Source organism: Schistocerca cancellata, chromosome 2 (assembly GCF_023864275.1).
Source record: "Schistocerca cancellata isolate TAMUIC-IGC-003103 chromosome 2, iqSchCanc2.1, whole genome shotgun sequence".
Taxonomy (NCBI): domain Eukaryota; kingdom Metazoa; phylum Arthropoda; class Insecta; order Orthoptera; family Acrididae; genus Schistocerca; species Schistocerca cancellata.
In genome coordinates this window covers 1,083,301,467-1,083,323,929 of record NC_064627.1, presented here as the reverse complement: position 1 = coordinate 1,083,323,929, position 22,463 = coordinate 1,083,301,467, and the positions used below count along the sequence as shown (strand labels likewise).

At 40.9% G+C, this 22,463-nt stretch overlaps 1 protein-coding gene across 2 annotated transcripts in view; it reads right to left on the bottom strand.

Annotated features, from left to right (window-relative positions):
- Positions 1-3,594, bottom strand: part of LOC126163087 (uncharacterized) — a 111,302-nt gene extending 107,708 nt beyond the window's left edge. For both annotated transcript variants that reach the window (XM_049919998.1, XM_049919999.1), the window contains exon 1: positions 3,486-3,594. In XM_049919998.1, coding sequence (XP_049775955.1) covers positions 3,486-3,540 — 55 coding nt within the window. In that variant the 5' untranslated portion in view covers positions 3,541-3,594. The remainder of the gene's footprint in view (positions 1-3,485) is intronic.
- Between the last annotated feature and the right edge of the window lie 18,869 nt (positions 3,595-22,463).

The window sequence follows — 22,463 nt, the reverse complement described above, 5'->3', positions numbered from 1 at the left end:
TGTATGGGCAAGACTCGGTATCAAGGGTGGGCGTAAAACGACAACTGGATCGTTCTAAGGCTCGCCAAACTCACCTCCTGAAGTAGCCGAAAACTTTAAAGAAATTCTCAGTCCACTTGTACATAAGTTCCTCAATCATACTGTAATCGCCATTGGAGACTTAAATCATCCAACAATTAAGTGGGAAAATTACCGTTTTGTTAGTGATGGGCGTGATAAGACTTCCTTATTGACTTTACTAAATGCCTTCTCTGAAAATTACTTAGAATAAATAGTTGGGAACCCCACTCGTGTGTGTGTGTGTGTGTGTGTGTGTGTGTGTGTGTGTGTGTTCAGTAAACTAGATAAAAAATCAATAGCATCATATCTCAGTGGTGATCTTGAAACTTTCAGCAAAGGGCAGAGGCATGTAGAGGAACTCTGGCTCAAGTTTAAAAGAATAGTTGACCTTACACTGGATAGAAATGTACCTAGTAGAAAAGTTCATATTGGGAGGGAACCTCCATGGTATATTGTCACTGTAAAGGAGCTTCTAAAGAAACAGAGATTACCTCATAGTAGGTGTAAAACAAAGCGTAGGGCTATAGATTGAAAGCTGCTGGGAATGAAACGTGTTTGGCTGTCAAGAGGGCAATGAGAGATGCCTTCAGTGACTACCACAGCAGAATATTGTCAAACGATCTTTCACAGAACCCAAAGAAATTCAGGTTTTATGTAAAGACTGCTAGTGGCACCAAAGTCATTGTCCAGTCCCTAGTGAATGTGACAGGAACTGAAATTGAGGGTAGCAAATCGCGAGCTAAAATGCATCATTCCATTTCCAAATGTTCTTTTACAAAGGAAAACCCACAAGAACTATCCCAATTTAATGCTAGTACCACTGAAAAGTAGAATGAAGTATTAGTGTCAGTGAAAAACAGCTGAACTCGTTAAAATTCAACTAAGCTCCAAGGCCTGATGGAATCCTTGTCAGATTCTATATTAAATTTGAAGCTGAATTAGCCCCTCTTCTAACTACAATCTGTCATACATCCCTTGAGCAAAAAACCGTGCCCAGTTCTTGGAAAAAGGCACTGCTCACACCCACCTGCAGTAAGGATAGTAGAAGTGATTTAAAAAAAACTACCATCCAATATTCTTGACATTGATTTGTTGTAGAATCTTAGAACATATTCTTAGCTCAAACATAAAGAGGTATCTTGGACAGAATGAACTACTCAATGCCAACTAGCATAGATTTCGGAAAACTCTGATCATGGAAACCCAACTCGCACTTTTGCCGTATGACACAAGGAAAGGTAGATGCTGTATTTCTTGATTTCCAAAAATCATTTGACTCAGTACCACACATAAGCTTGTTGTCAAAAGTACGATCATATCGGGTATCAAGTGAAATTGGTGACTGGATTGAGGACGTTTTGGTAAGGAGGACGAAACCTATTATCTTGGATGGAGAGTCATCGTCAGATGTAGAAGTAACTTCAGGTGTGTCCCAAGGAAGTGTTTTGGGACTCCCGCTGTTCATGTTGTATATTAATGACCTCGCAGACAATACTCATAGTAAAATAAGGCTTTTTGCAGATGATGTAGTTGGCTATAATGAAGTACTACCTGAAAGAAGCTGCATAAATATTTAGTCAGATTTTGATAAGATTACAAAGTGGTGCAGAGACTGGCAACTTGCTGTAAATGTTCATAAATGTAAAATTTTGCAAATCAGAAAATGAAAAAAAAAACGCTGTTTCCTATGACTACACTACGAATGAATCACTGTTTAAGTCAGTCAACTCATACCTGGGTGTAACACTTTCTAGGGATATGAACGGGAACCATCACATAGGTGAGTCGTGAGTAAAGCAGGTGTTAGATTTCGGTTATTTGGTAGAATTCTGGCGATGTGCAATCAGTCTACAAACGGGATTGCTTACAAATCGCTCGTGCGACCGGTTCTACAATATAGTTTAAGTATGTGGGACCTCTACCAGATAGGCCTAACAGGAGATATTGAACATATACAGAGGTCAGAACGAATGGTCACAGGTTTGTTTAATCGTTAGGAAAGTGTCACATAGAACTGAAGTCACTGAACCGGAAGACTCTTGAAGATAGACGTGAACTATACGGAGAAAATGTATTAACCGAGAGTTTCAAGAAGCGGCTTTAAATGATTACTCTAGGAGTATACTACAACCCTCTAAGTATCGATCACATAGAGATGGTGAAGATAAGATTAGAATGATTACTGCACGCACAGACGCATTCAATCATTCTTTCTGTGCAAACTACGTGAATGGAGCAGGAAGAGACCCTAATAACTGGTATAATGGGACATGCCCTCTGCCATGCACCTCAGGATGATTTGCTGAGTATAGATATAGATGACACATGAAGTGTCGAACTGCATTTAGTGAGGCACATTTTCCATTCGCACAAAGGCACTGCTTAACGGCAGATCATTTATTGCCATTGTTAAATCACTTATTAGTCGACGTAATGAAATGAATGGAAGTTCGTCAAATACAATTCCACTACAAAGTAAGGTCAGAAAACCTAAGAAAAGGGTTTCCGAATCATTTTAAGAAAAGTTTGGGAGTTTTAGAAATCAGACCCCTAGACATGTAATCAGAAATCAGATCATGACAAAATTTTTATTCGTGCAGGGACATTGCTTCTTTATTCTGAGGAAATATTTGGCAATACTGGCAGGAGGTTAGATGTAAACATCAATGTTTCATATTTTAAACTGAAATCGACGTCGTGGTCTTTTTAATGCGAACTATTCAGTGCATATTAGTTCTTGAAACTTCTTATAATTCTCAAATTATAAAAATCCATAGAAGACAGTCTAAGAAAAGTAGTTTTTGTTATTGTCAGAGATTTTACGATTTCTAACTCTATTTTTTTCTACGAGTCCATACAATTAAGAAAGCACGAACTAGTTACGTTGTTTACGAGATCGTGAAGCGAATTAGTATTCGACCGAACCGATATCACATGTCGAATTCGAGGACTGGCAACTTGCTTTTTTCCGAGGAAACAAAGAATACTGGCCGTATCTTTAAAGTCACGCAGTAATTGAAGTTACGCAGCGAAATTGTTTCTGTATTTAAAAGGAAGCACGTCGCAGGAAATTATTAATTATCTCTAATAATTTGTGTAATTTCAGTAGGTAGGCCATCATACTTTTGTTTTTATTAATGGAACTAACGTACTATGTGTTAAACGTCTATTGTTGTAATGGCTTTAACAACGGTATTATTATTATTATCATCGCCATGCGGTTGGTTGAGAAATAAAAGAAAACAATATGCATGATATGTTTTGGGACGCAGTACACTTCAGTAGGGTTCATAGTTGTAAATAGCCGTTGTCCAAGAAATTGGCGTGCTGCGATGGATGTGTCACAACGCAATAAGCTGGACTGTATTCGGAAGAACTGAACTGACCGTAATAAGCGTAGTTTTCTGCTCTACAGCTTGACGTACCTGATAGTTCAGTAGCAGCCAGCAGGAAGACGGCCACAGCGTGCCTCGTATGCATCTCTAGCGTGTCGCCCGCGACAACTGAGCGCTAATTTTCAGCTCGTCGCCTTATATGACTCTCAACTCGGCCCTTCAGAGCGGCACGGTTTCGTCACGCTGTGTCGGCGACTCTAACAAATTACTGAGACGTTCACATATTGGTTCCTTCGCTTTGAAGTCGCGAATGGGCCAGGGGTAGGTTTTACCAGACGTCCAGAAGATAACAAACGTACTCTAAATCTTAGCATTATGTCCGGTGTCCGGGAGAAATTTGAAAAACTCTATTTATGGTGGTTATTCAGACAAACCATGACCAGTGAGTGTTCGGTCCACAGGGGAGGAATTTATGCGCAGATGTGAAGAACAGAATTTGTGTCCACAACTTATATTTTTCTTCAAACTCAAGTGACTTCGGCACTGCCGGCCTGTGTGGCCGAGCGGTTCTAGGTGCTACAGTCTGGAACCGCGCGACCGACGGTCGGAGGTTCGAATCCTGCCTCAGGCATGGATGTGTGTGATGTCCTTAGATTAGTTAGGTTTAAGTAGTTCTAAGTTCTAGGGGACTGATGACCTCAGATGTTAAGTCCCATAGTGCTCAGAGCCATTTGAACCATTTTTTTTGAAATAAAGTCTCTATTACTGCTGGATTAACTTTCCTACATAGTTTGTAATTAAATGTGACATTTGTTTGAGTACTAAAGCCTTTTAGTGTTAAAATTTGTGCCTCATGATCTGAAAGGCCATTCACACTTTTACTAACAGAATGCCCATCTAGTAATGAAGAAGGAATAACAATATTGTCAATGGCTGTGCTACTGCTCTCCTGCAGCCTAGTTGGATCAACACAGTCTGCATCAGATCATATGAATTTAAGAGATCTACCAACATTCTTTTTCTTGCACCATCATATACAAAATTTATATTGAAGTCACCACATATAACTAATTTTTTTTACTTCCTACAAAGTGAATCATGAACCCTCTCTAGCTTGAGCAGAAATGTTCTGAAGTCATAGTTAGGGGACCTATAAACAACAACACTTAGAAGTTAGTTTCACTAAATTTAACTGTCCCTGCACAACATTCAAATATCTGTTCAGTGCAGTGCTGTGATACGACTATGGACTCAAATGGAATACCCTTTTTTACGTACATAGCCAGTCCCCCACCCCACAAGGAGCTCCCTGAAAAACAGATGTTCTAAAAACTGTGCTACTGATTGGAAACAATGATTTAATAATAATCCCCTTAAGATTTTACAAAAAACTGAGAATGAAACAATTTTTACCATATGTAAAAGGCTAACGTTCATTTGTATTGCACTGTTTTTGTCCACTGTTCCTAAGTCATTTTGTATAAAATCGTAGATGGCACTGGTTGTTGATATATTTTTCCTAATTCCGTGTTGAGTATCAGGGAAGATTATGTTTTTGTGTAAAATTTCATTAACCAGTTATATTACTTTTTATGATTTTACTAAAACCAGACAAGTAGGTGATGGTCTATAGTTTCCTATATTACATTTGTCTTCTTTCTTAATAAAGCTACAGTCAGGAAATATTCCTTTCAGAAAAGTTGAATTGACTACAATTGCAAGATGAACTGAAATGTTGGTAATGTATTGTTTTATGACATATTTGGTATACCATAAATTCCTGATGATATTTTGTTAAGAGTCATTGCATTACAAATTAGTTAGTTAATTAGTTTCCTGTTCTATGGATCATTTTGCATGATTAATCATAATGATGTGGAGCATTTTACATTTGCAAATTAATTTTTAAACATAGCTACATGTTGAAAAAATCTATAAGATATTTTTATTTTTTTAAAAAATACAGATCTGAGTTGTAACGACAGAAATTCTTCTACAGAATAGAAGGAGTTGTCAAGAAGAAACTATTTGAGTTTGTTTTCATATTTTACTTTGCTGTGGACCCATTTTTGTGCTAAAGTAATGAATGTCACTTTTCCTTTTGGTGATTTAATTATATAGTTCATCATTCCTCTTGAAATGCTGTGGAATATTTACAACAAACTTCATGACAGGTGAAATATATTTTGCACCAATAGTCAGATTGCTCAACTCATTAAACAAATGCCTATAAAATTATTCTGGGTGGGCACCGCATGTTATTCTTACAGCACATTTCTGACTTCCTTATTTAAAGACGAGTTACCCCAGAACATTATTCCATATGACATTATTGAACGAAAATATGTCAACGTACTGATTTGTCTCTTCTGAAGATTTGAAATGAACTTAAGTGCAAATGCGGCTGAAAATTGTTTTAGGTATTCTAAAATGTGCTTTTTCCATTTTTCATGAATATGGACACCTAACAATTTTGAAGTTTCCACCCTATTCCTTATTTCCTCACCATGTGTTACACTTACCATTGGTGTTCTACCCCCAGATGTTCAGAACTGAATATGGCATGTGCTTTGAAAACTGATGTTGCAACCATTCACAGAAAACCAGTCACTGATAGTGTTTACCATTTCTTCTGATTCTGTTTGTATGCTTGGATCGATTACAATACTATTATCATTTGCAAAAACAACTAATTCTGTTTGTTGTATGTTAGATGGAAAATCGTTTACATATATGAGGAACAACAGTGGACCTAAAAATGAGCCTTGAGGTACCCTATACGTGCTTTCTCCCCAGTCAGAACAATGTCCCTGGATTATATTTTTCGAACTATTAAGTACAACTTCCTGGATTCTTTTGGTTAGATATGACATTATGCATTGGTTGGGTACCCACCCTCAATCCCACACAACTTCAATTTTTCTAGGAGAATGTTGTGTTTCATACACTGAAATGCCTTAGATAGGTCACATAAAATACGAAATGACGTTATTTTATTATCTGTTTTGCAAGTATCAGTTGAAGTGGAATAAGAGTGTTCCTCGTTTTTCTGTTTGTGTCTACTATCTCTTTCGTCACTGACTATTAATTTGTTTGTGGTATTTATATAGTAGCACCTGAAAAGTTGTAGAGTACGTTAGAAATTTTTTATATTTGATACAATCACTTTTCTATGATACAATCATGGCCTTCTTCAGATGTTGTGGGTAGCATGTGGTTAACAAGTGTTAACAATCCATGAACACTTGTTCACAAAATTCCGCCCGTAACGTCTGAAGTCGGCTATTATAGACTGAAGCCGGTGACAGCTGATCATAAAAAAGTGATTGTAATGAAAATAATACCTTATAAAATGTAGTTCAGTATTTTGCACAATTTCTGTATCTAAAACTTCGCGTGTGATTGAATGAATATTTCGATGGCAGATAGGAAACTTTTATTGCTGTAATTAGTTTGCCTAGTGATGCTGATTTTTATGTTAAGTTCTAAATTTCCTAAGGGCATTTTTATTAATCACATATGTAGTTCTTGTTCAGTAAGAACCTGTACGTAAAGTATGTCCTGTGTTGGTGCCTGGAGTCTTCTTCCACCTTGTTGGACTCCAAGTCTTATCTGCTAATGGCCTGTGCATCACTTCTACATAAGAAGAAGATGATGGCTGTGTAGGTGAATGGAGAAGATATTATGATGTAGCTATTTTCTTTATTGCTCTGTGTCTTCTCTCAGATTTCTTGATAATATATTTGCTAATTTCTTCGACCACAAGCTGCTTCCCTCACTCGATTAAGTGCAGCCCATATGTAGAGTGGAATCTACGCCCTATATGACTTATTAGTAGCTTCTACATCTGTGAGCAGGCGAAGACAAAAAATGTGAAAGCAAAATAGTACCAGACGTGTATTGCGCTCCTCAGAAATGTCAACACATTACATCTCTGGTTCACAAACTCTTCTGTTTCATACAGAACATCTGCCCTCATTTCAGATGTGGCCCGAGAAGAGGACGTTGTGTAACAGGAAGTGTTTCACAGATCATTCAAGCACAGATTACCGAAACACAACACAGTGAAATGAAAGACGCTATTTAACATTGGTAGCTGCAGTGCTGCAACATACGGTACTGTTTGATAGCGACGGTAGATAATCGTCGAAAGCAAAATACTAGAGTCCTGGCAAAAATAAAAAAAAAAATAAAAAAAAAATGAAAAACTACCTCAGTATGTCGATGAATTTTCCAACTGTGTAACAGGCTGCATTCCATCTTCCCTTGCCTCCAGCCATATCATAAAACATGCAAATATCCTTTTGCATAGAATTTTCTTTGGTAGGTAACGGAGACAGAAGAATTGCACAGTAAATGGAAGCAACGACAGAAAGAGATATGAAACAGTATTGTATGTTAATATGTACATTTTGTCTAGGACAATAGCTCTTCTAAAACAGTAATATGAACCCAACATGATTCCTCTGTGCTCTTTCTGGAATAGACAATACAAATGAGTCAGGAGGAAAGGTACGTGCTTTGAGGGCATATAGTAATGGTGATTCTGAACAAAAAGCTTTGTATGAACATATGCCCTATTCCGAGATAGAACACCTTTAATGTGAGTTTTGCTCGTTTTTCTTTAATAACTCGAAAATCACGGCCTCTTGAGAAAACATGTCACAGTACAAGAAAGGTCCTATTCGTTTTTTCTCTAGGCCTGATATTTTTCGCAAAGGAAGCGAGAGAATATTGAAAATCCCGCGTGATGTGCATGTGCAATAGTTTAGGTAGTTTGTCTAGGTCTATATGAGGCAGTCAGTTTCCCGTCTTGACAGACCACAAGTGTCACATATCAAATTGTTCGACTCGAATTCCTCTACACTACTGTGGTAGGCTTAAACAATGACATGTACTGAGTAATACAGAAAATAAATAACAATGTACATTAAAAGTGTTCTTTCTAGAAACTATTCAGAATAGAGCATGTGTGAATATGAAGTTTTTTTTGGTCAAAAGTCACCCTTCATAACATGTACCTTTCCTCCTGACACTTTGTATACAGAATGGGGCTTACACAAAAAGACAGAACAGTAATGGACATAGAAAAACCTGAAGTAAAAGATCTTAACGTTCGTAAGTATATTTTGCTGCTGCATAAGTTCGTAGCGTTTTTCCATAAGTTTAATGATTGTAAAAGACAGCTGTAACTGAGACTTTAATCATCAGTAATATATCCTGCTTCGTCATTTGCAACGGTCTGCTAACGCTGGTGTAACTTTTCGATTCAGAGACAGTAGAAATCACTTGGTTGTGAGGCGAAGAACTCTTCGAACCATGTTCGGAACGCACTTTCATTCAGAAAGGAAGTTCCTTCAAGGTTGTTCGATAGAGAGAGGAGAAGGCGAAAATATGAGGCCGCAAGATTAGATGAATAACGTGGGTGCGGAATGACTTAATAACCCACCTCCTGTACACTGTTTTTGTCCGTCTAGCAGAATGTGAGGGGGCGCTATTGTGGAGTAGCATCACTTCATGCAGTCTTCCTGGGCCTTGTTCTTGCATGGCGTCTGCAAGACGTCTCAGTTGTTGACAATAAATGTCAGAGCGATCGTTACACCTCGAGGAAGCAATAAGTTGTGCACCACATCATCGTTCCGCCAGGTGCATAACATTATCTTTTGTGGATTCGTGCAGGTCTTTGTATGGGGAGCTGCTGCTTTGTTTTGGCTCATCCATTCTTTTCTTTTCCTTGTGTTAGCATAAAGACACAATTTATTGTCACCGGTAACGATACAGTATAGGAGTGGTAGGAATTGTTCACTAGCCATTTGATGACGAGCAAGCAGGAATGAACGTATGGCCATCCGCTGACTTTAGTAATTTTGGCTTGGAACATGCAGCACCCATACACCTACGGCACCCGAAGAAGCAAAACCTACATGAAAATTATTTTTCTGTTTTGACTGTGCAACTGTAACTGTAACTGATTTTTATTGTGAGCAACAAGAAGCTTTAAGAAGTCGATGTACTGGACAATGAATAGAACTGTTCCAGGATTTTCGAAGAGATTTCTGCAAGTAGCCTGATTGTCTGTTTTGCACAATATGCTCACTGCTCACGTCTGCCGAATAAATATTTTGTTAATTTAGCTTTATTGACCCGGAAGATAATGCCATAAGACAGTAGGAACTCAGAATATTCGAAATAAGCCACTGTAGATTAGCACAGCAACAGATACTTCTAAGAGGAAAAGATGTTGAACTCAGTTTCTTGATTAGTGTATCTGTGTGTTGACTCTATTTTCTTAACGAGCTGGACCTCCAAGAAGTCTTACAAAATTGGGAGTTCGTAGTGTTTTGTTTACGACCCTTAATGTCTACTTCTGGTGCTGCAAGGTTGTTTTTCATTATCTGAAAATCATATGATATAAGTCTGTCTGAGATTAGGACTTAAGTTCTTTGCTGAGAACTTTTTGTAGTATAATGTGCCGTTTTCGTGATAACCAGGAGTGTTCGCTTGTTGTTGTTGTGGTCTCTAGTCCTGAGACTGGTTTGATGCAGCTCTCCATGCTACTCTATCCTGTGCAAACTTCTTCATCTCCCAGTGCCTACTGCATCCTACATCCTTCTGAATCTGTTTAGTGTATTAATCTTTTGGTCTCCCTCTACGATTTTTACCCTCCACCCTACCCTCCAATACTAAATTGGTGATCCCTTGATGGCTCAGAACATGTCCTGCCAACCGATCCCTTCTTCTAGTGAAGTTGTGCCACAAACTTCTCTTCTCCCCAATTCTATTCAATACCTCCTCATTAGTTATGTGATCTACCCATCTAATCTTCAGCATTCTTCTGTAGCACCACATTTCGAAAGCTTCTATTCTCTTCTTATCCAAAATATTTATCGTCCATGTTTCACTTCCATACATGGCTACAATCCATACGTATACTTTCAGAAACGACTTCCTGACACTTAAATCTACACTCGATGTTAACAAATTCTCTTCTTCAGAAACGCTTTCCTTGCCAATTCCAGTCTACATTTGATATCCTCTCTACTTCGACCATCATCAGTTATTTTTCTCCCCAAATAGCAAAACTCCTTTACTATTTTAAGTGTCTCATTTCCTAATCTAATTCCCTCAGCATCACCTGACTTAATTCGACTGCATTCCATTATCCTCGTTTTGCTTTTGTTGATGTTCATCTTATACCCTCCTTTCAAGACACTGTCCATTCCGTTCAGCTGCTCTTCTCCATGGATTTTAATACCTACTCCGAACTTTTCTTTTGTTTCCTTTACTGCTTGCTAAATATACAGATTGATTAGCATTGGGGAGAGGCTACAGCCCTGTCTCACTCCCTTCCCAATCACTGCTTCCCTTTCATACCCTCGACTCTTATAACTGCCATCTGCTTTCTGTACAAATTGTAAATAGCCTTTCGCTCCCTGTATTTTACCGCTGCCACCTTCAGAATTTGAAAGAAAGTATTCCAGTCAACATTGTCAAAGGCTTTCTCTAAGTCTACAAATGGTAAAAACGTAGGTTTGCCTTTCCTTAATCTTTCATCTAAGATAAGTCGTAGGGTCAGTATTGCCTCACGTGTTCCAACATTTCTACGGAATCCAAACTGATCTTCTTCGAGGTCGACTTCTATCAGTTTTTCCATTCGTCTGTAAAGAATTCGCGTTGGTATTTTGCAGCTGTGGCTTATTCAGCTGATTGTTCGGTAATTTTCACATCTATCAACACCTGCTTTCTTTGGGATTGGAATTATTATATTCTTCTTGAAGTCTGAGGGTATTTCGCCTGTCTCATACATTTTGCTCGCCAGATGGTAGAGGTTTGTCAGGACTGGCTCTCCCAAGGCTGTCAGTAGTTCCAATGGAATGTTGTCTACTCCCGGGGCCTTTTTTCGACTTAAGTCTTTCAGTACTCTCTCGAACTCTTTACACAGTATCGTATCTCCCATTTCATCTTCATCTGCATCCTCTTCCATTTCCATAATATTGTCCTCAAGAACATCGCCCCTGTATAGACCCTCTATATACTCCTTCCACCTTTCTGCTTTCCCTTCTTTGCTTAGAACTGGGTTTCCATCTGAGCTCTTGATATTCATACAAGTGGTTCTCTTTTCTCCATGCGCTAATGTGCTACAGGGCATTGTAAATAACACACTAAAATTATGCCATTTCTCTTGGAATGCAAGCCAGAAATCTCACTTAAATTGCACCATTTCTCTTCGAATGCAAGCTGGGAATCGCCAAAAAATTATGAATTTTCTCTTCGAATGGGTGCTGGTATGTTAATAAAATGGACGAAAACATGCTTTGTAGTACACTCTCTGCGATAACTAGAAAGCAGTGTCGTGTGCTGAAATGATGGTAGTTTCACCACGATCAACTCAGAGAAGGGATACAGCTGCCCGTTTTCAAGTGGCAATTCGTCTGCTCGGATTCGTTACCCCTCTACTACCATGATTTTATTAATTTGTTTTTCCTTCATTTTTTATTCGCCACAATGTTAAACGATTAATTATAGAATTTAAATACACTTAAACAATTCAATTTATGTATGTAAAATTAGTAAATTCAATTTATTGACGATTACTATCCTTGTACTTTAAAAAGGGTATAGGCCACCACATTGTAGTGTAATGGTGAAATTTTGCATGAACCATCACTGGTGGTAACACTTTATATTGTTTCTGTCTTTTAAAATCCTGACATTGGAACCCAAGTATAAGTCTACTCTTATGTCCTTACTGGTTTTGGGCTTTTTAAGTGTTTGCTTTCAAAAGTTTATTTGTGCAACAGGTTTTTATATCTGGTCGGTCTTATGATGACATCTGACTGCAAGAACGTTAGTGATAGGATGTGCGAAATGCAATCTTTGATCTTAATCATTTAAATTCCTTATCTCCTTGTTCTGATGTATCTTTAAGTTGAAGAAGTATTCTGCAGCATATGCATATAGTGAATCTTTCCTGTGTCAACTTCGAGATGATGGTGGGCTCCACTTGAAGCATCAATCATTTCTTGATGATGATTCATAGGTAAATGATTAAGTAATAGACATACAACTATTCCTTTTCACTTCTCACTTATTATATCCAAATGTTTTACGCCAGCAACTGTTACCATACACGATTACCATTATTGCACCACACTGTTTCACTGCATTCAACACTTTGCTAAAGTAAAACTTGTTCGATATGTTTCGCATTCCGTAGTGAGGCCGAGCTCATGCCCTCAGTGCTCTGTATAAAAATGGTTATTAATGTCAATATTTCTGCAGCACTTCCATATTTTTGCCGCCGTTCACTCTTATGTCCACCCTCCTCAACATTCGCGGCCACTGTGCCCCTGTGTTGTTCTGACGCTTCCTGTGGGACCCTTCTAGCAGGTTATCGTTCCTGCGTCGTAGACTATGCTTTCCGCTAATTGTTCCAAATGCTTTCATGTGATTTGCCGAAGAGTTAAATATTCTTCCAAACGATTTGGTTTTCTTACCAGTGCTTTTCCTTACAAACTTTCTGTGTAAAAACCCTGATTTCAGGGTGAATTTAACTATTCAGTTATCTATGCAAAGGTTTTAATTATTTTGCAGTTAACAAAGTAGGAAGTGACGTAGAAGGTTTAGGAACATACGGGCAGCTTACAGAAGGATTGCTTAGCTATCATCTGAGCTGTCCGGCAAGGTTGAGTTTAGATCCTTGGTTTGGATATTTGTGTCATCAGCTAGAATTACGGTTTTAGAATGGTCTTGGAAAGCCATTGGAAGTAATGAAGGTTCGTTAAGAATATGATCAAAACCACTAGCGATCCATGTGGGACCCTATATGTTATGTTCCCCTTTCAGAGGTTGATTTCATTCCTATAATACAGTCTATTATTACGACCCTCTACTTTCTGTTACGGAGGTTGCTATTAATGTCGTAATACTTAGTTAAGAGAAATTTAGTGGTAATATAATCAATGTCTAGTGCAAGACAGCAGAATATGTCACTAAGATAGGTTTTGTGTTTAGTTAAGAGAAATTTAGTGGTAATATAATCAATGTCTAGTGCAAGACAGCAGAATATGTCACTAAGATAGGTTTTGTGTTTAGTTTTACCATGACTTCTTCTGTGACGTCTGGTATGGCATTCTCTTTGGAGAATCTTTAGCGATAACCAAACAGGAAGGCCACTAATAAATTCTGCTCAGAAGAATGAATCAGTGTTGTGAAATAAGGTACTTTCTCGAAAACTGTCGAAAAGTTTGGAAGGAGTGAAATAGGTCTGTAATTAGAGGTGGTTTACTAATCACCAGTTTTATAGATGGTTATTACTACACAGTAATTAAGCCTATCATAAATACCCTCTCAGTTACTGACAGAAGTTCATATCGGTATCTTTGACACTAAATGATGTGCATGTCTGATACATGTTCTGATGTGTGTTTCTACAGTAAGGTGCTACGGTGACTACTGTGTCGTAAGACAGCCACACTCGAAACAATTGATACTCGAGACGAACCACGGAGCTCCTCTGGTCGACTGTAGGGGCGCTGATGTCGCCATCAGAGTCAGCGGCAGAGATAGCGGCGCGAAGGCGTCGGCGGACAGGAAGCGGCCGCTTTGCGGCGGGATGGGCACAGATGCGATAACGGCACCCACTTACCTCGTTGTGCACGGGCCGGCTTGTTAGATGTTAGAGCGTGTTAGGCGCAGTCGTCTGCATATGCAACCTGCACGGGCAGCGTCCACACTCAGACCTATACCCATCAACGGTACTACACTGACGGAAAAAAAAAATCACAACACCAAGAAGGAGACGCGCGACATAAACAAAAGTTGGTAGACGTGTTCCTACATTTGAAAGACGACGTCTATTCAAATGTCGCGTCAGTCGCATAAATATGGCGCTAGTCCTACCTTACCAGGTACGATTGATCGAGGACATCGAAAAGGTGCAAAGAAGGGCAGCTCGTTTCGTGTTATCGCGCATTGGGGGTGAGAGTGTCACTGATATGATACGCGAATTGGGGTGGTAGTCACTGAAACAAAGGCGGTTTTCTTTGCGGCGAGATCTATTTACGAAATTTCAATCACCAACTTTCTCTTCCGAATGCGAAAATATTTTGTTGACACCCACCTACGTATGGAGAAATGATAATCATAATAAAGTAAGTGAAACCAGAGCTCGAACGGAAAGATTTAGGTGTTCCTTTTTCCCACGCGCCATCCGCGAGTGGAATGGTAGAGAACTAGTATGAATATGGTTTGATGAACCCTCTGCCAAAAATGGCTCTGAGCACTATGGGACTCAACATCTTAGGTCATAAGTCCCCTAGAACTTGGAACTACTTAAACCTAACTAACCTAAGGACACCACACACACCCATGCCCGAGGCAGGATTCGAACCTGCGACCGTAGCAGTCCCGCGGTTCCGGACTGCAGCGCCAGAACCGTTAGACCACCGCGGCCGGCAACCCTCTGCCAGGCACTTAAGTGTGAATTGCAGAGTGACCATGCAGATGTGGCACTACTACATCTACATGGTCACTCTGCAATGTAGTAGTGCCACTGTGAGGATGCAAATCAGATTTCCTTTAAATACACGCTGTTACGGTCGTGAGCGTTGGTTGCTTTTGAGACTGGGCGTGGTGAGTTAAGATTAGTCAAGAATGTCTCTAAGGCGACAAAGACGCCATTATAAACATCTCCCTGAGTTTGAACGGGGTGGTGTAATAGGACTATGGGAAGGTGGACTTCTGTGATATTTGCAGAAAGACATGGCAAGAAGATAGTCACTGTACATGATTGCTGACAGCGGTGGTCAAGAGAAGCTACGGTCGCAAGAAGAATGGACTCAGATTGACCATGTGGCATTACCAATAGGGAAGACCATCGTCTTTGGCATATGGCTGTGGCTCATCGTACTGCACCTGCAGCAGCAGTTTCAGCAGCTGTTGGCACCAGAGTGACACAACGAAGGTTGCAAATCGGTTACTTCAAGATCACTTCCGAGCCGGATGTCCTGTAGCGTGCATTCCACTGACCCGAAACCTCTGAAATGCAGGGCTAGGTGGAGGTCTATTGTGTTTTCTGGTGAGAGCTGGTCCTGCCGTGGTGCCAGTGATGGCCGTGTGTTGATTAGATGGAGGCCAGAAGAGGGTCTGCAACTAACCTGTCTGTGTACTGGACGCACTGGACCTACACCTGGAGCTATGCTCAGGGGCACAATTTAGTGTAACAGCAGGAGCACTCTTGCGGTTATCCCAAGCATGAAGAGTGGAAAATCGTACCTCAGTCTGGTGATTCGACGTGTTGTGCTGTTAATCATGAGAACATTATGCCACAGCATATTTTGCAACAGGATAACGCTCGCCCACGAACCACTGTTGTAAACAAACATGCTCTAGAGAGTGTCGACATTTTGCCTTGGCCTGCTCGATCACCAGATCTGTCTCCAATCGAGCGCATATGGGACATCATCGGACGACAACTCCGTATCATCCACAAACAGCATTAACTTCCCATGTATTGACCGACAGAGTACAACAGACATGGAATTCCATCCCAAAAACTGACATCTGGCACCTGTACAAACCAATGTATGCACGCATGCTTGCTTGCATTCAGCATTCTGGTGCTTTCAGCAGTTATTAATGTACCAGCAGTTCATATTTGGAATGGCTTACGTCGCGCTTACATTAACTGTGACCTCGAAATCGCTTAAATAGGTCACCTAGACAAATGTATTTTCGAAATTTCATTACTTTAAATAGTTCTTTTTTGGTGTTGCAACTTCTTCCAGTCAGTGTAGTTGCCCTCAGTTTTATATGGGTGTACTAAATATGCAGCCTAAGTCCCATTCGCCCTAATCACCATTGTTTTTATACTGATGGAAATAAGTGTTAAGTTGAGAGGTGGCATGAGCCCCCTCTCATATTTCTATCTTACGATTCTCCTCTCTAATTGCATGCGGTGGAAAGTTGCTATTCCTTCACACGCGGACTTCCCACGCAGCATCTCTCGTCACCCAGGTGGTCCGGTGACAGGCGGGCTCTGCTGATTTTGAAAGGGTAAGCCGACGGGTGTGAGGGAGTCGAGTGAATGCTTTCCAGACGCCGACATTGTCAAGAGACACGCCCGCTGGGACCTGAAGTAGTGGCTGGGCTAGAGCTTCCATTACTTCGCAGAAACTTGGCGAAAACACTTTCTGGCGGGCTACCAGCGAGGCGTGGGAATGACTTGTGTACCCAGGCAGTTGTGGCGGGAAAATTCCCGCGCTTTCTGCAAAATAGTAACTGTGATTGGCTTGCTCAGGGCCTAGCTCCGTGACGTAGCACAACCAGCGAAGAAATTGGCGCGAAGAATCTCCATTGGTGGAATGGTAGTGTTCCGGCAATAGAGTGGAATTTTCCGCCGGTTTTCGAGTTGCTGATTGGAACGGTTAACCACGGCCACTGTCGTGGGGGCGGGAATGTTCTGTGTTCGGTTTGTATGGGTGCTCTTGTGGGGTAGTCGGCTCTCGCCTGTTGGTCGGAGTAGGTTACAAGACTGAGATCTCGCTGCTCTGGACACCCTGCTTTCCGTTGGCTGTCTAATATACTTTTATTTAATTATAACTGTTTGACGAAGTTGCTGAAGTTTCGACTTCAACGTAACTTTCCGAGTACAGTTGGTAATTGAGCGTTCTGCGTACAAGCGGCCTATGTTGTCTGTCTTGGATGTTGTCTGTCTTGAGCGACATTATCATCACCACGACAGGACGTCGAAGCAACCAGCCATCACCTTCGGTACGCCAGATCGTGTTCTGGCAGTTAAGAAGACAGTTTGGTAATGTATGTCCGCAGCACCGGCAGATAGGGATTTTCCTAGGTGATAATCAGAGCTCAGCAGAGCGCGCCTGTTCGTCTTTTTCTAATTTTGTTCTGTCCTGGGTAGCAGCAATTAATGTTGGGTTAGCTGTGTGTCTCTCTTAAGATTTGAGTGGCAAGGAATTGGCTCCACATACCACTTCGTCATAAACCTCACAATCTAGTTTAGGGACAACTTCACCTTCACAGCGTTTGTATGAGTATCCAATTTGAGCCAATTTGATGTATTATAAATGTTTAATGTGTTTTTGTTTTTTTATTTTGTGTTTAGTCTTAATAAATCATATTGTTCTTTTGGACAGAACTTTCATTCTGTTAATCGGTAGAGCAACCCTATCATTTCTCACTACATTAATGAAACCTTCCTTTATTTAACTTATTTATCAAATTAAATTATTGCAGGTGCCAAACTCTTTTCTACTCCACTTGCAGGGTTGATTACAGTCAGTTCGCGTGTATTTTTTAATCCATGTGCAACAGCAAAAGTCGGAGTTAGAATAGGGGGGGCTTAGAGCATCGTTTACATATGTAGATTCTAGAAGAATTTAGTGTTAAATACACTGCTAGCCCCGGCACCTCGCATAAAATGGCGACCCTTAGCCTTGGATCTTCCCTGTGAATCGCTGATAAGCAAGCGGTATTATCAGTAGGGACACTCAGAATATTTTTTGCTTAATTTTTTTATTGATTAATACCCAAGTTTTTTTTCTGGTAGTTCCGCGTTTAGTTTTAAGTAGTGGCGCATGATTACAGTTTTTGTTTTCAGTGTATATATTCTTTTGTTCACTGTTTTTGTGTTCCTTTGATGGTGTGTCCGTATCACATCACACTTTGTCGGGTTTGTGTGCGGTTTCTGTACCACAACAAATTGTGCGTATAATTACAGCGTTGGAGAGGCGTTGTTGAAATTTTATGTCTAGATGTAAAAATATATGGAGTAGATTAATTTTATTGTGCATTTTAGATAAATTTGTTTTTCATGAATGATAACGAGAAGTAAGGCACGACTATTATCGAGCGAAGCTAAAACAAAAGAGGATAGCATAATGGATAAGGGGCAGTTTACTGACGGGAATAGGTTCGGAGATGAGATGGGCACATTTTTAGCAGGACAGGACGCCAGGGTCATTGATGAGGAAGGTGATTTGGATGCGATCTCAGAGCAGCGTTGCGGCCGTGATTATTATAGTGAAGTAGAGGATGAAACAGAGACAGGCACACAGGTCGAGACGGTAGCAGAAGTTTATAATCAAACGAACCAGAGCAGACAGGGGCTAGCTCGGCCACGTCAGAGCTCTAGCGCCCAGGTGTCCAGAGTTACATCTCCCACGTTTGAAGAGGATCAAAAAGATGACGTAAACCCAATACTGAGCTTCCTACGATCAATGAAAGAAGAAGCTGACGAACAACGCAAGAAGGAGAAGGAAGAGGATGAAAAACAACGCAAGAAGGAGAAGGAAGAAGCTGACGAACAGCGTAAGAAGGAGAAGGAAGAAGATGAGAAACAACGTAAGAGGGAGAAGGAAGAAGAGGAGAAACAACGTAAGAAGGAGAAAGAAGAAGCTGACGAACAGTGCAAGAAGGACACTCAAGCAATAATTTCGCATATAAGGGAAATTCGTGGGGAATTACTAACAATAAAGAAAGAATGTGGAGAAGCAAAACAAATATCAATAGTAGCACAAAAAGTAGCAGGCCTAGCCAAAACGGCAGCAACAGGGGCAATGAAAATCGCAAAAGCAACTTCTCAACTCGCAGGGCGCTTGCGACGTGCGACACAAGCCCACTCAAAATCCCTAGCAGTCTTAAAAACTCAAGGTAAAATTGCGGTTATGAACATCACGAAACGAATGAAAGAAGTAGAGTGTCGTATAGCAAAACTAGAGCGAAACGGGCACACGAGCACCACGCGTTCGGATACCTATGATGGAATACACAGAATTGCTTCTCCGAGGAAAAGCCCGCCGTGCTCTAGCCCAGTGACAGAGTGCGGAACTAACAATGCACACGCAGAAAGAGCGAGTAATAGCTCCAATAATTATAGCCCACCTGATAATTGTAGCCCACTTAGGAGAGTGAATTCGGAGTGCCACTTCCACTGTGATACAGAGGTAGCACATCACAGTTATCAGCAAGATAGATCAGGACACTTAGCAGACGTGCAAGTATCGGAAACGAGTGACAACACCAGTGCGAGGATCGGACAGGATTTTGATCAGAACCACTTCCTGTCCATACTAAAATTCCAGAAGTTCAAAGATAATGGAAGGTCGATGCATCTGAAGAGCTGGGTGATGCAGTTTACAAATTCATTACCGTCGTCATGGCCAACCCTGGCAAAATTAGAATTCATGTGTGGACACATCGAAGGCCAAGCCGCGGAAAAGATGCGGGGTGTGGCAGCGACGTGTCGGACTTATCAGGAATTTGTTGGTGCTTTCCTGCGGACCTACTGGTCAAAGGAAACGCAAGACAGGATTAAAGAGGAAATAATATTTTGTCCTGAACTGGAAGTATCCGGGCATAGGAGCGCAACCAAATTTTTTGGTGATTTACTCAAGAAGAATCAGTTTTTAGATAGTCCATATAACAATGGAGAAATCATCAAATTTTGCTTTTCCAAATTGCCAGTTAGGTATCAACAGACACTTGTCGGGAAGTGTGGATCTGACATAGAAGCATTCAAGAGTCTATTGCGCGAACTCGAAGTAGTCTTTGATAAACAAAACGCAAAGGACAGGAAGAAGGCGCAAAATAACAAATACCACTGGCCAGCAAGGAAAGACAACAACAGATCGCATAATCGCACTTGTAAGTTAGGAAACCAGGGTTACGGAAATCAAGGTTACGCTATTCAAAGTTATGGAAACCAGAGACACGGAAACCAGAACGTCAGGGAACATGGTCAATCTAGACAAGGAATCTGGGACAGGAGGAATAACGAACGGCAAAGCGACCATAATTGGAGAGAGCGAAACCAAGGAGAACAGGAGCACCAGGAGATTCAAATTAGACCTGCAAATCCTAATGCACGTCAGAGGAGGGGGAGTCTGACAAGGGATTGGCGCTAGTCCATAGGACTCCACCACATCTCTCACACAAAGAAATTCATGGAATAATAGTAGTTTAAGTGGTGTACAGAGTAAAATAGGCAAATATATGAACCTTTCTTCGGGGAACAATAATCGTTGCATTAATAGATTAAGATTGTTAAAGTATTAACACGCTGTGTTTTCTCGCATAAAAATTTACTGCTGCTAAATTTTTTTTGTTTCTGTTCGCGACTTCCAATGTCGGTGGAGTAGGAGACACTATCTTTCCATGAGCAATGTTTTAGTCCTTTCCTGTCTGGTGTCCATGTTGAGGGATAATGATGAATGAGGAGATGTGGCACAAACGGGCGCATACAAGAACGTGCTCTTAGAAGCGTTCTGAGAAGTCGTGATACGCTCCATAGCGGCCACAACCAGTTCGTGAGACGTTCATACCAATGCTTGCAGGCACGCGTCAGTGCACTGCAAGATTGTGGTATATTGCGTGATTTCGAGGATGAACATGTGCAGTATAGTTTTTACAGTGATGCGCCAGCATCGTTGTCTTGCAAGTTGAGGTGAACCTGTGAGCGTTTGACTCCAATGGTGCCCTGGGGCCTAGACGGTAGAAATGCGGGCATAAAGCCTACCATGCCAATGCGCTGGTTGGGGATTTAGCGTGCTGCTTGCGACTGTCACAGATGAATAACCAAGGAATTATACTTGGAGATTCGTGACGTACTGTGTAGCTGGTGTGTGGTGGGCGACGGAATCCTCAACAGGAACCAGTCCTGGCTTGGTCATATTACATTGCCTCTGGAAAGGTGTGCTTTGGTCGCGAAAACCGCATAATATAGAGAAAGAAGTTGCAACTATAAATTTATTGTCTTGTAAAGCCATGGCTAACCCAGTCTCTGGAGTTTCAGTGAGGCGTAGTGAGATCTCGGAGGCCCTGTCATACGGCGCGCACATCACTGTCGTCAATAGCGGTGAGCAGCGAGACATCTCAGCGCTCAGGAATTATGTAAGAGTGTTGTATAAGGAAAAAAAAAAAGAGTACCATATACTAGGATAAGTTAAACTTTAGGATTTAACAATAACAAGATCCTTAATATTGTGGTGGTTTTCTACCACAAGTGTTTGGCGCGTGCCTGTTGGGATTCTATCTTTCAGGTCACCAAACCACAGACCCGAGATGGAGGGACGACGGGCGAGCGAAAGTAGAATAGTTGCATGTTCTTTATAGCACAGTAAAACTTAGACCTGCATAACAACATAATTTAATTAAAAGACATAGAATGTAGATCGTTGGCAAATGGAAGTTAATTCTTGAGCATGTCTACTGTCGATCTATATAATTAATAGTAATATTAGTGCGGGCCCGCACATTTAGTTGTTCATCCAATATAGTGTCACACACCATGTACAGTAGTGAGATCGGTCTCTACACTAAATATCAAGATAGATTACTTCCATGTGTAGATTAGATATACCAAGATTTTGTTATAATGATAGCCATAGATTGATAAGTATAAAATTAAAATAAGAGTGTCTGAAATGACAGACCATCAATGTATCGTTATGAAAATTTATTATTACATAGAAGGTCATGGGAAAAAGTTAGGCAAAAGATTTTTGTCAGAATTGTGCAGATGACAGGTATCATGGCAATGCAGAGGCCAGCCGGAGCAAAAACAAGAGGTCTTCGGCTACCTGCAAGAAGGAGAGCGTCAGCATGCCACCTGACGTGAAGGGCGCGAGAGCATCCGGTCCTACAAGCTGACAGTCACTGGGCCGTATACCTGAGGGATTAGGCGGCAGACAGCCCTTGCCGGGCCACAAGCGAAAGTGCGGCTGGCCGTTGATACTGACACGCGACCCACATGCGACAGCCAGCTAGCTCTCCGTACGCGGTAGCTGTTTGAAGGGATTCCCTGCGGCAGACCACGTTGTCGTGAGTACACGAAGAAGATCACATATGGTGTCATAACCGGCGTCTCATGTGCCTCAGGACAGAAAGGGACGCTATATACTCACCTGTTTGGGTTTATACAACTCACTAGCATTGGCCGATCTGCATACACAAAACAGTATCTTGCCACAAACTCTAACAAATGGATTGTCTCATTTCTAACTTCTCCTCTCTATTAGAGAGCAGTTGTAGCAATTGTCACTACTAGTT